We start from the raw sequence: 12,780 nt of genomic DNA on the forward strand, positions 1-12,780 counted from the left end.
CTCATTACTGGAGCCAACTGGTTCCCGTGGAGACCAGTAGACAGAGCTCCTGCTCCTGAGTGCTGTAATGTGAAACAGAGATCAGATCAGGAAGGCGCTGCTCCTAAGATGCCACAGCAACAGGCTCTAACTTCCTGGTGTCATGTGGAGAGATGTTTGCAAAGTTCTTATGACATTTTAATTAATTAACTTTTATTTTATTATTAATATTTTTAACAAATGAGTGCTTTTTAAAAGACATCATTATAGAAAACTAGAATTAAATAAAACTCATGAAATACTGAGGATAAAATATTGGAATTGTGATGCATGTTAATTTGTATAGAATCTCCTGTTTTTTCACTAGAAATCAATAGAGATAAGGATTATAATTTTGTAATCTTAAAATGTAGTTCATTAAGAATTTTTTGAATTAATTGCTACTATTGTATTCATTTTCTTAATGCCAAACAAAATTATAAAATAAAAGTTATACAATGAAAATGGACTCATCTAAAGTGTATGTTTTAATTCAGCTTTTAATTCTAAATCACCATACTGTTTTCTTTCATTGTATTCTGTATGTTACATTACTTCATGGAAACATTCCCAGCTTTGCTGAGATATATTATAAAAGTTGCACATAATAAAGTATAAAGTTGCACTTGCAGGGCAATGGATAATGTCAATGCAGCCATGTTGAAAGTGTTGACTTTATTTTGGACTTTCAGGGTGAGATCTGGGGTTAAGAAATATACCACATAATAAAAACTTTCAAAGAACCCTCCCAGGTCTGTCCCAGAGAGAGAAGCAGAGGGTACTATGTGCTCCCTTCTCAAAAACAAGTGCGAGAGGTTTTCAGAGCTGAGAGCTTGAAAGACAAACTGCACTTTGCTGAGTGAATCAAACTCGGAGGAGTGCTATACACAGGAGAGGCAGAGGAGGGCTCCACAGCAGACAGGAAGTCCACAAACACACTACACTATATGTGTGGGGACTACCGAGGGGCTATCAAACAATTCACATTTATTTTTGTATTACTACTCTTGCAAACTCTATAGTGCAGAGTCCCAGTATTCATTTCTTTTCCCAGTGTATCTTGTTGCAAATAAATAAAAGATTGCCAGTGAAAGAGTTGATTTGCTGTTTATAAAAAGTCCACAACCCGTATTTACAAGTGGAGCACAAATACAAAGAGCAAATATCTCACAGCCTGCTTTGAAGAAGAATTTGAGATTAGTAAATGTGAAACTTGAGGCAAGTCTGGGCTCAAGACTAAACAAAAGCAAAGTGTCTTTTTATCAGTGAGGGCAGAGGCAGACACTCCGTGGCACTGCAGAGAAGGCCTGTTTGATCAAATGCCAATACACATCACAGAGCTGCTCTTACCATCTGCCCTAAGCTGGATGGATAATCACATTCTTCCCAGGCCCTTTACAAATCTCTCTATAAAACACAGCAGTCATTTATTTCAAAGTAGGAGGGTTTTCTTCAGCAAAAGGCACAAACATGAACTTCTGGACCTGTTAAAGAGCCCTTATTACTCTATTTTCTGATTTACATTATAATGTTCTTCATCACAAACATACCTGGAGTTGTGTTTTGTTTCATTCACACGGTAATACACAAACCTGTATAGTTCTTTTCTCAAACTGAAAACACTCTTACCTTTTTCTTACCTTTTCTCAAACTGAAAACACTATTACCACTTTTTGATATCACGTGGGAATTCTGAAAGTGCCCCAATGTGTTTTTAAACTCCATACACCTTTACTAGAATCATTTGGATAATTTAAAATCTGGAATTTCCAATCTCTACTAAACAAAAAGTAAACGGTCAGCTGTTAACTTGAAAACTACTACTACATGACATCACATGGTGGAAGAAAGCATTTTGAGTTTTGGAGTTGTAGACCGACTAATAAAGGATTACTCAAAAATGTGTGAATGAAACAAAACATAGCTCGGCATGTTTTTGATGAGATAATGACATGGTTAAAAGCTCACAAGAGTTCATTTTGCATAATACAGGATCTTTAAGCTATAAGCTTTAAGCTATTTAAAAATACATTTTTAAAAAACATAGTGCACTAGGTTGGCTTTGTATGTGGGTTTGGGGAAGAGCAAGTTATGATGTGTAGTGGTTGTTAGAAATCTTGCAAATTTGAAAATGAATCTGCGTTATTTTGATTTCTTGTCTTATTAACACTTATCAGAACTGTGAGAGATAAAACTGATGACCAGATTACAAGTCAATGTATAAGGAAAGGATGTAGTTTTGACTGATCAGGCTAGTGGAAACTGAATGCCACACAACGAAATGCACTAGTATGTCTAGTCAAGTCATTAGCCATATCCCTTGATACATGGCTTCCCTTCCCAAAATACATAAGGCCGGGCTACAGCAATATGAAAAATACATTGAACTTTTTCCTACAAAACTTGGAATTGTAAGCATAAATTACTACAAGATTTACAAACATTCCAGGTGTACCTGACCTAAATCATCTAAATTAACTTATTGACTGGGCTCTCATTTAGCAGCACTAACCTGTGTAAACAGGTGCAACGCCGCTATACCCTGTGTTCATTTCACATTCCGAAGTTCATTTGGTTCAATTAGGTTCAATTGCAGCACACCGCAACCAGGTCAGTTTTAATTCGTTTGGAGCCATCTTGTTTAATTAGACCCTGCATTAGGCATGTGTCCCGACAGAATCCTACCCCCTCCCCCTTTCACCCTCACCTCCTCTGCACACAGCTCACTCTTCAAAGTCTACTACTCTCTATATTCACAAGCACGTCCAAATGAGATAAGAGCATTGGAGATTTTTGATGATATTAACTTTGCTGCCTCGCCCGTCCCTCTGCGCACTATATACCAGGGTTCGATCCCTAAGTGGGTGGGGATGTAGCCTCTAGGTGGTGAGTCCGTGCACACACCAAATTAAATTCACATGCCGAATAGATGGTTGTATCTGACCTCCTGGCTCTCAGATTCCAGTCGAAATGACTAGGCGATGTGGACAGTCATAATTAGCCACCTTCAAAGTGCAGCAACATCCACATCAAAGACAAGCTTGCCATGAAAGGGAATTTCAGAAGTCTCCCATATGTGTAACATGAGAGTATTTCTTGTATTGTTATTGTCTTGACCAGAGCTGGAAGGAGTAGTGATGATGTAAAAGTAGTTACATAATTTTTTTACTGAAATTAAGTAAAATTAGACATGTAAAAATGTACCTAATAGTGCAATGTGTCCCCTGCCTGCTTGTCACCATGGCGATGTAATTGTTTTGCCTGAAATGTTACACAATATGACAAGAAACTTATCTCAGTGTTGACAATTCACACTGACGATAGAATAATTTTAGAAGTAAAACCAACCTTGCATTTGAAGGCTTTATGTCTGAGCAGCAGCAGCGAGTTGTACTTCCTGATAGAAAGCTTGGCAGCGGCGGATTGATATATGAGAAAATAGTCCCGTAACATGCGACGATTCATGTGATGCAAGGTTAATTTTTTTTCAAATATTATTTTATCAACACAGACATTTATTTCGACAGTGTGGTGTAATAATAGATTTGCTTTGGGTGCTTTGTGGAGTGGGTTAGACTGTTTTTAGTGGCAGGCTAACTATGGCCATTGACATGCACTAGCCTAGCACCAGCGACCTCTGCAAATACAAGGACTAGATGGAACATTTTCAAAAGTGTCTCCACACATCTCCAACAGTCTGGCTCACTAGGAAATGAGGCCCTATGTCTAAAATTCCGAACTGTCCCTTTAACACTCATTATTACTGCCATGTTAACAATACTCAAACAACTACATGCTGTATCTATTACTACTTAACACCTACTACTTCTAGTATAACTACTACTACTGCTGCTACAACTACTACTACTACAGCAAAGACAACCAATACCTTTCCAGCTTCCACTCTTCTATTACAACATTCATGAAGGACTTTCCTTGACGGTTCTAGGCTTCACTATCATGATTATTATCTTTCTCAAATCAGGCTCCCGGCTTGTCACAAAATAACCTTTAAATACACTCATTCAATTGCTTAGTCTTTTTTTATCCCACGGAGCTGTTTCTCATGTTTTAGTCATTTTTCCTACATGTGTTTCAGCCTATGCGGACTTTCAGAGATAATAATAATAATACCTAGCACCCTATGAAAGGTTACGCCTATACTGGAGCTTCTTCTTTATAATGGAAGCTGATAAGGGGCTATTCTATGTACTTTCTCTTTATATTCAACATTAATAAAAGCTGTCATTTCGCTGCTACATTCACTGCAACATCAAAGCGGTTCTGCTGCAGGAGTCATGACCTAATCTCACACACGGAAATAAGTTCCATATCTCCTCGGACACAGAGTAAGACAAGTGAATGTACAGTATATGGACCTTTGTACTCTGCTTAATGCACCAACTGGAAACTAGAATGATGAAGGAAACCAGAGAAAAGTGGTTAAAAAGTCTTTATACTAGGCCTGCTCTCTCCCCACCATTAAATGGAAGTTCAGACACCTTCATTCTTATTCTTACTATGTTGGAACTAATATGGGCATAAATAAACTACTTTAAACTACAACCAAAACCTTCACTAAACAACCTTATTTCGAGTTCTGTGACTGACAGAAAGTTCAACTAATCAGAGACGCACAATGTGTCCAACTTACAGGGCTCTTGCAAACCATCAAGTGTATTCCAATTCCTGACCTAGGCACTAGACTCAGACTCTCAAAAACATACTTGGAACTTATCAAACATGTTAATCCATGATTTTTGGTGAATATAGCATGCACAAAGAATAAAATATGTTATATGTTAGCAGTGAATACCTCAGAGAAGTGTAGTAATGCGTCATTAATGTATTCATAAGACGAACTTCTAAATATTTCTGATATTCCTAAATGATTTGATATTGAGCATGTGACCCAGTTAAAACTACTTAAAAATGTAACTGTACATGTTTCTTACATATACATACTAAGTTTGACAATTGGCGTATGTAGATGTAGATTATGGAAAGTTTTGTTAAAAACACATTTTAAAAAATCACAGATGAATGAAAAATGTTTGGACTTAAACTGAACTTTTTTTTTAAATGATAGAATACCAATGCTCGCGTCCATTTCACATGTATCATTTAAAGTATATACATTTGATCTGAAACAACTTGATAAAACCAATTTGATTTAAAAGCTCATATTTCAAAATACAAATTAACTCTTTTATTTGAAGTCACATATTTGAACAATTACAGTTGTAGAAAGCTCTGAGTAAACTGTGTCTTAACAAGATTTGGCAATTTTAATCAAGCTACTTACCCACTTGTAGATTAATTTGTGAATGTAATATTCCTTGTGTTTGTGTTGGCTTGGTGACCTTTTAAAATTGATTGCCTAATTTTGTTTACTCCTGACTGAGGTTTTATTACACTGGAGTGTGGACTACAGCAGCTCCATGACTTCAGTGTGCTCCAATCACCTACTGATTACAAAATGTTCAAAATCTACCACTGTTCTAATGGACTCATTTAAATGTGACCTTTTATGCTTCAGTAGAGTAAAGTAAAATTTTGCTCCTGCTATTATTATTATTTGAGTAAAGGCTATGAACAAAGAAAGATTTAGCAATGTACCGCAAACTACCAGGGTGCCACTACCTTGTAATGGACAGCTCAATGCCCAGTCAGTCATTATAATAGCTGTATTTTTGGTTTATCTGTTTAGCAAACTAAATTCTCAAACCAAACTCATTTCCCATACACCTCAGTAGGGCTGCAAGATTAATCACAATTAAATCAAAATCAGACTATGGATGCAACTAGCAAACCATACAGTAGACTGGACTAAATGAAGTACCCTAATATGTACTGAAATGTGATTCTTGTATTAGTTTGCCAGTTCATAGTCCAGTCTTTTTGTCAATTCTTCTAGATATGTTGTAAAACATAAATTGCAAATGTAATCGCAAAGGTTGTCAGCAAAATTGAAATTAAGAACCCCCCCGAAATAAAAATATTATCACTAATTATGGTGTCCCACATGGTCCACTTTTTGCCCAGCGTGTGTTCTTACCTGAACGTGGCCTTGAGTATCTGTCCGGAGGTGCTCTCTTTGGTGTGGTTGTTGTATCCATAGAACAGGTCTCCGAACACAGTCTGGTTGGCAGGGACATCCACAGCCTCTCCACAGTCCACCCCCTCAGTGCACGACTCTGACAGGGGCAGACAGGAGCGATGGTCTGGGCCCAGTTTGTAATCCTCAATGCACCTACGTGACACAAGTGGATATGTAAATTTAGCTTTTATTATTGAGTGAGTGTGGCTAAAAAAATGAGTTTTGAGCAGCACTTCAGTAGTATATTGATTTCAGTAGACTTTTGGAATTCTCTATGACTGCTGGTTTGATGTTAGATTAAAACAAAAAGAGAAACATAATTTTTTTTTAAAAAGAACAAAAAATATAATTCAAGAAGAGTATTTTGCAAAATCAACTTTTTGGATCTTTCTGCCATGTTATAACATTGATCCCTCATCAAAAACATGTCTGAAGTGGTTTTATATGGCATCCATGCATGTCTGAGTATTTTGGCGATCTCTCCTGGGCCCTATTCAAGCCCTCCTTTGCAATTACCAGCAGTAGAATTCTAGCCAATGCTCAGCCCACAAGCCTGCGTAAGTCATGCTCCCGTACGACAATTCTCCATAAATATACAAAAGCATGATACCAAACAGTGCATAACTATTTCACAAATCTGATGTGATGTGCAGTAGTTTCATTAGCAGAATGCACACTGATTATAATGTGAGAGCTCTCTGAAAGAAGGTGACTTATTTTGAGCATTCTCAAAACAATAAAAGGTATCATGTGATCTAAATACCGTATGTTCTGTGTTAGCAGTTAGTAGTAAGTGAGTGCAATAGCACATTTGATGTATTAATGGAGTAAAGAACTAAAAAAAGTACTGCTAAATATTCCTAAATGATTTCACCAATGTGAAACCACGTGACCCAGTTATAACAACTTTCAAACATGAGCGTGCATGTTTCCTGCACATACACACTAAGTTGACAATCATGTGATAAGTCTCAGTGAAATGGGGAGGCTTGTTTTTATTATTTGTTGTGCATATTTTTTGCATGTTTTTATTTGCTGCTTTTACCTGTTATTGTAGAGTTTTTACTGCATGTTTTTAAGTCTCACATAAGCGCTGACCTATAACCCCAATGCACATGACTCTCTTCAACCAATGAGAGACCCCGACCAATTAACGGACCTGGAGCAGGGTGGCAAAAGACCGGAAACAAAAGGGAGAAGGGAGGCAGACAGAGAGAGCGGAGAGAGGAGCCACCACCAAAAGCCAGATCGCAAGCCAGAACAGAGCACCACAATGCCTGATCAATGCAGAGAGAAACTCTGCCTTGTGTGTAAGTGTTGTACATTTTTTAGTGGTGCTCCAGCTCCACAGCCTTTGGCTGTAGGCTACACTGTGTGTTGTGCTGGGTGCTGCATTTGGTGTTTTTTTGCTCAGGACGCAGCACTGGTTGGAGTGCAGCATGGATACAGCGAGGACAGAGCAAAAGGACAGGGACCAATCAAAATGATCTAAAGAAGGGCACCACAGTGCTGAATCCAGGCAACGGGGGAGTGAGGGGCCCCGCCTTGCCCTGTAAGTGACGCGGGATACTGCTGCCCCCCTCACATGTATAAGCTTACACAGTAGTAGTCTGTTGTTCGTGGGTTGTTGCTGCCAGTCTCTGTTTTGTCTGCAGGACACGGACACAGATCAGGCGAATGAATGATCAGACCCTCTCCATCACATTATGAACATTTTAACCCTCATCCACCAAGTATTTTAACCCTTTTTAAACTGGTTTTACTGAGGATAAATTTTTTTACTTGTACTTCTTTTCTTTTCTTTTTTAACTCTTGTAATAAATGATTTATACTTTCACTCTGGGTTTTGTTATTGGCACTGCAGTGGCTCCCTTCTCTTGATTTCAGCAGTTATACTCTCAAATTTGACGTTTTCATTTACATTTTTAGCAATAACATTCAAACCATGTGTAAATCACTGTGGGCTTATGTGCATGTAGAATACTCAGATATGATCCTTTTCACTCACTTGAGTAATTAAGCGTGAGGAGCATGTGGAGCCATAGACTTTGCCTGATGCCTGTTTGACATGTGAGTGAGCAGTGACGGGTTAGGAGAAGAGGCTGCAGAGGGTTCACACACAGAGGTAGATAATACTGAGGATTTACTGTGGGGAGCCTAAGTCCTAGTGCCAAATGTCGGCCGTCTAAAAGCTGGACTCTATAGAGAAGAGCCTGGATTAGCCACACGAGCGGTGGGGGAAGTGACAGGAGGAAATACTGATAGGCAGAAAGACAGTGTACAGAGTGTTTATGTAAATCTGACACAGAGCAATGATATACAGTGTGCCTTATGTGGAGGCAAGGAGCCGCACTCACAAGCCTGTTCAGAGGGGAAGAAAAACAAAATGAAAAATAAAAGATTTTAATATTTTAGTTTGATTAACCAAGGACAGAATCTAGCAGATAGTTCACTAGTTATACTTCTGGTTGTGTCATGAAATGCTGTTGCAAATGACTGCAAAATAAACTCTGTGACAGCCTTAAATTTTAAGGGGAAAATTGGGAAAAAGACTATTGAACTGAGTTGAAGTCTCGAGCATGCATCCAAACATCTGCATCAGACATAACAAATACCTTTCTATCCTAAGTAAAAGGTGAGGACCAGGTCAACAGTGACTCATGACCATTAACTCAGATCTGCACATTTCTGCAGACAATAGTTTCTACTTTTCTCCCATTGTGGAACTTCAGACAGATTCTTTTCACCTACTCAGTCTGCCCAAGTCTTTTGTTCCTTTTTCTGTGTATCCTGAATCATTTCTGCCAGTTTGTAAATGGTTGGACTTTTATGATTAAAATAAAATAATGAATGTGTGTAATTAATTTAGAATCTTATTATAAATGTATGTCCTCAATTAACAGGGATATAGCACCAAATGGAGAGCACCTCCTTTCACTGAGCACTATGTAAACAGTACCCTTTAAGGCTACATTTATATGATGACAGTCTGAAGGCAAAAGTGGCGTTCCGTCTTCACTTTTTATTCTGCGAAATGAGATGAGCCTTTTTAGGAGGAAATCTGCGAGTATACGGTGACACAAAAGTGTGTGGAATTTGATTGAGTATGCTTGTACTTAAAGCAACAAGGGCATCTTTGGACATACGAAAGTTTTCATGGCACATATTTTCATCAGCTACTCCTTCCACAAAATTGTCTCACCATCAACTGGTTCTCCCAGGTCTCGTCCATAGTCGTCTGGCTTTCCTGCGACGAACTAGTGCATCCAGAATTTGACAGAGATAATTGCAGACCCTTCTCTGTTCACAAATTGTATCTCTGAATATTCCGTACATTTGTTGGACTGCCTCCTGTAAGTTTATTAAAGCTGCCAGCGCAGCTTGAAGGTCCGACGCATGGAAATTATCTGACATGTTTGTTTCTGTGAAACGCTACTGCGGAGAGTATTCAATTTTTCCACTCTGGAGGGTGGTTTCAGAGTTTTGCGTTTTTAAAACCCAAAAACGCTGTCAGAGTCTAAACGAAAGTCACTTCCAATAAAATATTTTATCATTTTTCCCCGTACTCGTAAACATACCTTGACCCTCCCAGTCTGAAGCCCTGTCACTTAAAATAACTAAAGCTACTGTGTTGTGTAACTATACAAACTATTGTGAAAAAAAATTGTTAAAGATCCCAACATTTTTTTTTTTACCAGTTAGAGTTTCTGATTAAGTTCTTACGTTTTATGATTGGCATATTTGTTTTAATTAACTCTTCATTCAGCGCTCCAACCACAGATTTCCAGTGTTGCTCTTGAGTAGAAGAATAGATAACTGATTATTTCATATATTTTAACTAACTGTTGAAAAAAATGCATAGATTTTATGTAACAAAAACAGTTTGCAGCTTCTAATAAAACAACACCATTCATTAAACAAATAAATGCTAAGAGGTACAAAAGAAAACTTTAATTTATAATTGTTGTTTGTTTAAGAGTTGTTAAACTTAGCAGATGGATAAAGTTCAGCCAGTGCACTCACAAACTCAGTGCCCACACTGCAGGGTGACTCAGAGCCAATTAGAGTGTATGCTATGAGAGAAAGATAAAGAAATCAAATTGAACAAAACTCCAGAAATCCTTATACACAACTTCTTACCTGTCACTTTAGTCGTGTCCAACTGGCGTAGCTAGTATTCAGAATAGATCTTTGTACTGGATTAATACGAGTACTCAAAGTCAAGTGACCTATAGAGGATCTTTGCAGAGCCCCATTTGAAACAGCTAATAATTCAACCTTCTCAGAGAAAAGACAGTCATCACAATATATTTGGTCTATGGTAAGTGAGTTTGGACAGATTTATTTTGTGCTAACATAAATAGAAAAGATCAAAAGACTCTGTGATGAAGCTGAAAGGGCTCAAAGTCTCATCACTGATGCAAATACTATGGTGTGCTCTGGCCACAGGAGTGGCCTCTGGGCCCCATCCAAATAAAGCCCTTTATCAGAGCTATCCTGAGGAGGATTCAGACTGCACACAGAGAGTGCCTTTAGAAAAACTATGTTTATACCTGCAGTGGGGACTTGAACACAGTATTACAGCCCAAGGCCTAAGAAAAGTATAACTGAACACTTCAGTAAAAATGTATTTATTTACAACGATATGACCAAAAACACTCACTTATTTCTGAGAGATGGAGGGCTTTTATGTTGGTTACATTTTGGAGAACGGCCTAATCTGCTTATGCATTGTATGAATTAGAGTCACCAATTTACCCAAAACCTTTTTCCCCTCCAGAAATAACTGCAATCCAATCCCTTCATCACTGAATGTATCAACACATTTATGTAGTTTAAGTTCATTGTCTTATTTTATTTAACATTGATAGAATTTAATAATAAACTTTACCAAAAACTATCAGGCATTTTTTATTTTGCTCTTTCACATTATAATGTAGTTTCACTGTATTATTTAAGAGAACAAAGTTCTCTTAGCAGCAGGATTTAAAGATTATCCTAATTAAACCTTATATATGTCCCTTTATCTATAGTCTTTACCACTGGTGCACTGCGGCCCACAGTCCAGAAGAAGTTCTGGTTCTTATGTAAGTCAAACACACTCTGGTTCTTACCCACAGAACATGAGGATGTTGTAGAGAGTGGGGTCGTCCTCTAGGGGCGCCAGCTGCTGCAGACACAGCTGCTCACAGCCGCCGTTAAAACCATCGGAGCAGTCGATGCCGATGTGGTGGTCGTAACACCCGGTCCCATCCTTCATTGGACTCAACCCGGGAGGGCACTGAGGAGGAAAGGGAGATTTCAGTGACTTATGCAAGCAAAAGGCAATTAAAAGTTAGGACACCAAAGAGGCAGAGTAAAGACAGACCGGTTGGCAAACAAAAATATTAGAAAAGGAGAAGCATTTTAAAGGTGCACTATGTAACGTTTCTGGTACGGGGACCGCCACCCATTTCTCTTCATGGAAATGTAATTGCTTTGCCGGCAATGTTCCACAGTATGGCATTAAACATATCTGGCAATTATTCAAATAGGTATTTCAGTGTTAAAATATTCTTTGAATAATATGCATTATTTTTGTGAGTGGGGTCATCCTGCCACAGATCTGAACTGTAACTTGGCCCGGTGGCATCACCTGCTTATCTCTGTGAAGATAGACAGGTTTAATGCCAAACTTTGGAACATTCCTGGCCATTCAATACTTCATATGTGCCTGATTCGCCTTAAAGTACTGTTGTATTACAATGTAAACCTATATGTAAACAGAAGATTTTCTAGAAATACTGCTGTCTCCATAGGCTTTGTTTTAGTTTTGATCATTATAAAACAGTTCTAATTTTATCCAACTGGTCCAGTTGAAAATTACCACTTTATTAACATTTGACTTCCTTGTGCAACAAAACCTTTAAGTGTTTGTGTTCAAAAACTTTTAAGACAAGAATGACTTTTGGTCAGTGCAAAATAAATTGTATTTATTTTAATGGAATAACACCTTTTGCATAACATTTCATTTTGTTATTGTTCACATTTTACTGTGACCCAACTCTTTATGAATTAGGGTTGTATTTTGAGTGAGTACGCACTGCTACATTACACTCCTCCCAGATGGGACAGGTAAACAGACCCGAGAACATCTGTGACTCAGCATGCCAACAGTAAGAGCTCCCACAGGCACTGCACCGGGCTGAGGCACACAAAGCAAGATGTTTTATTTAAAAATTGTCATCAGCCTAAATTAAAGCTCCTGGCTATGACGGAAAAGAACAACGGTACAAGCTGTTAACAAGAAGGGGAAATGTAGGGAATTAAATGTGAGACTGCAGTATAATTTGGATTTGGAGCAGATGTTTCAGGAATGAGGAAAAGTATTTGTTAAAAAGGCAAATGATTTCTGCGAGCTGAAAAGGTAAGCAGCGTTGAGATGGAAATCAAGAGACAGACGCTTGTATTGTGCTCCTGCTAAATGCTTCATTATAGTCAAGTGGAGGGTAAAATGTTTCTGTATAACTTGTTGTTGTGTTGTTTTATATCAGGCAATTTTAGGATGGCCAACTGTCTGACAAAAACATAACAATAGCATTATTTTAATAGGGCAAAATTTGGTTGAACAATCTTTTAGGGCAGTGTTCAGAGTAACTAGAGAATGGAGTCTGAACATCCAA

General features: G+C 38.1%; 1 protein-coding gene across 1 annotated transcript in view; it reads right to left on the reverse strand.

Annotated features, from left to right (window-relative positions):
• Positions 1 to 12,780, reverse strand: part of astn1 (astrotactin 1) — a 362,355-nt gene that overhangs the window by 196,016 nt on the left and 153,559 nt on the right. Inside the window, exons 13-14 of the mRNA XM_020936068.2 lie at positions 11,233 to 11,399; positions 6,077 to 6,271 (exon numbers count right to left, since the gene is read on the reverse strand). Of these exons, the coding sequence (XP_020791727.2) occupies positions 6,077 to 6,271; positions 11,233 to 11,399 (362 nt within the window). The remainder of the gene's footprint in view (positions 1 to 6,076; positions 6,272 to 11,232; positions 11,400 to 12,780) is intronic.

This window comes from Boleophthalmus pectinirostris, unplaced genomic scaffold (genome assembly GCF_026225935.1).
Source record: "Boleophthalmus pectinirostris isolate CB_2022bp ecotype Guang Dong unplaced genomic scaffold, ASM2622593v1 HiC_scaffold_16, whole genome shotgun sequence".
NCBI classification, from domain to species: domain Eukaryota; kingdom Metazoa; phylum Chordata; class Actinopteri; order Gobiiformes; family Gobiidae; genus Boleophthalmus; species Boleophthalmus pectinirostris.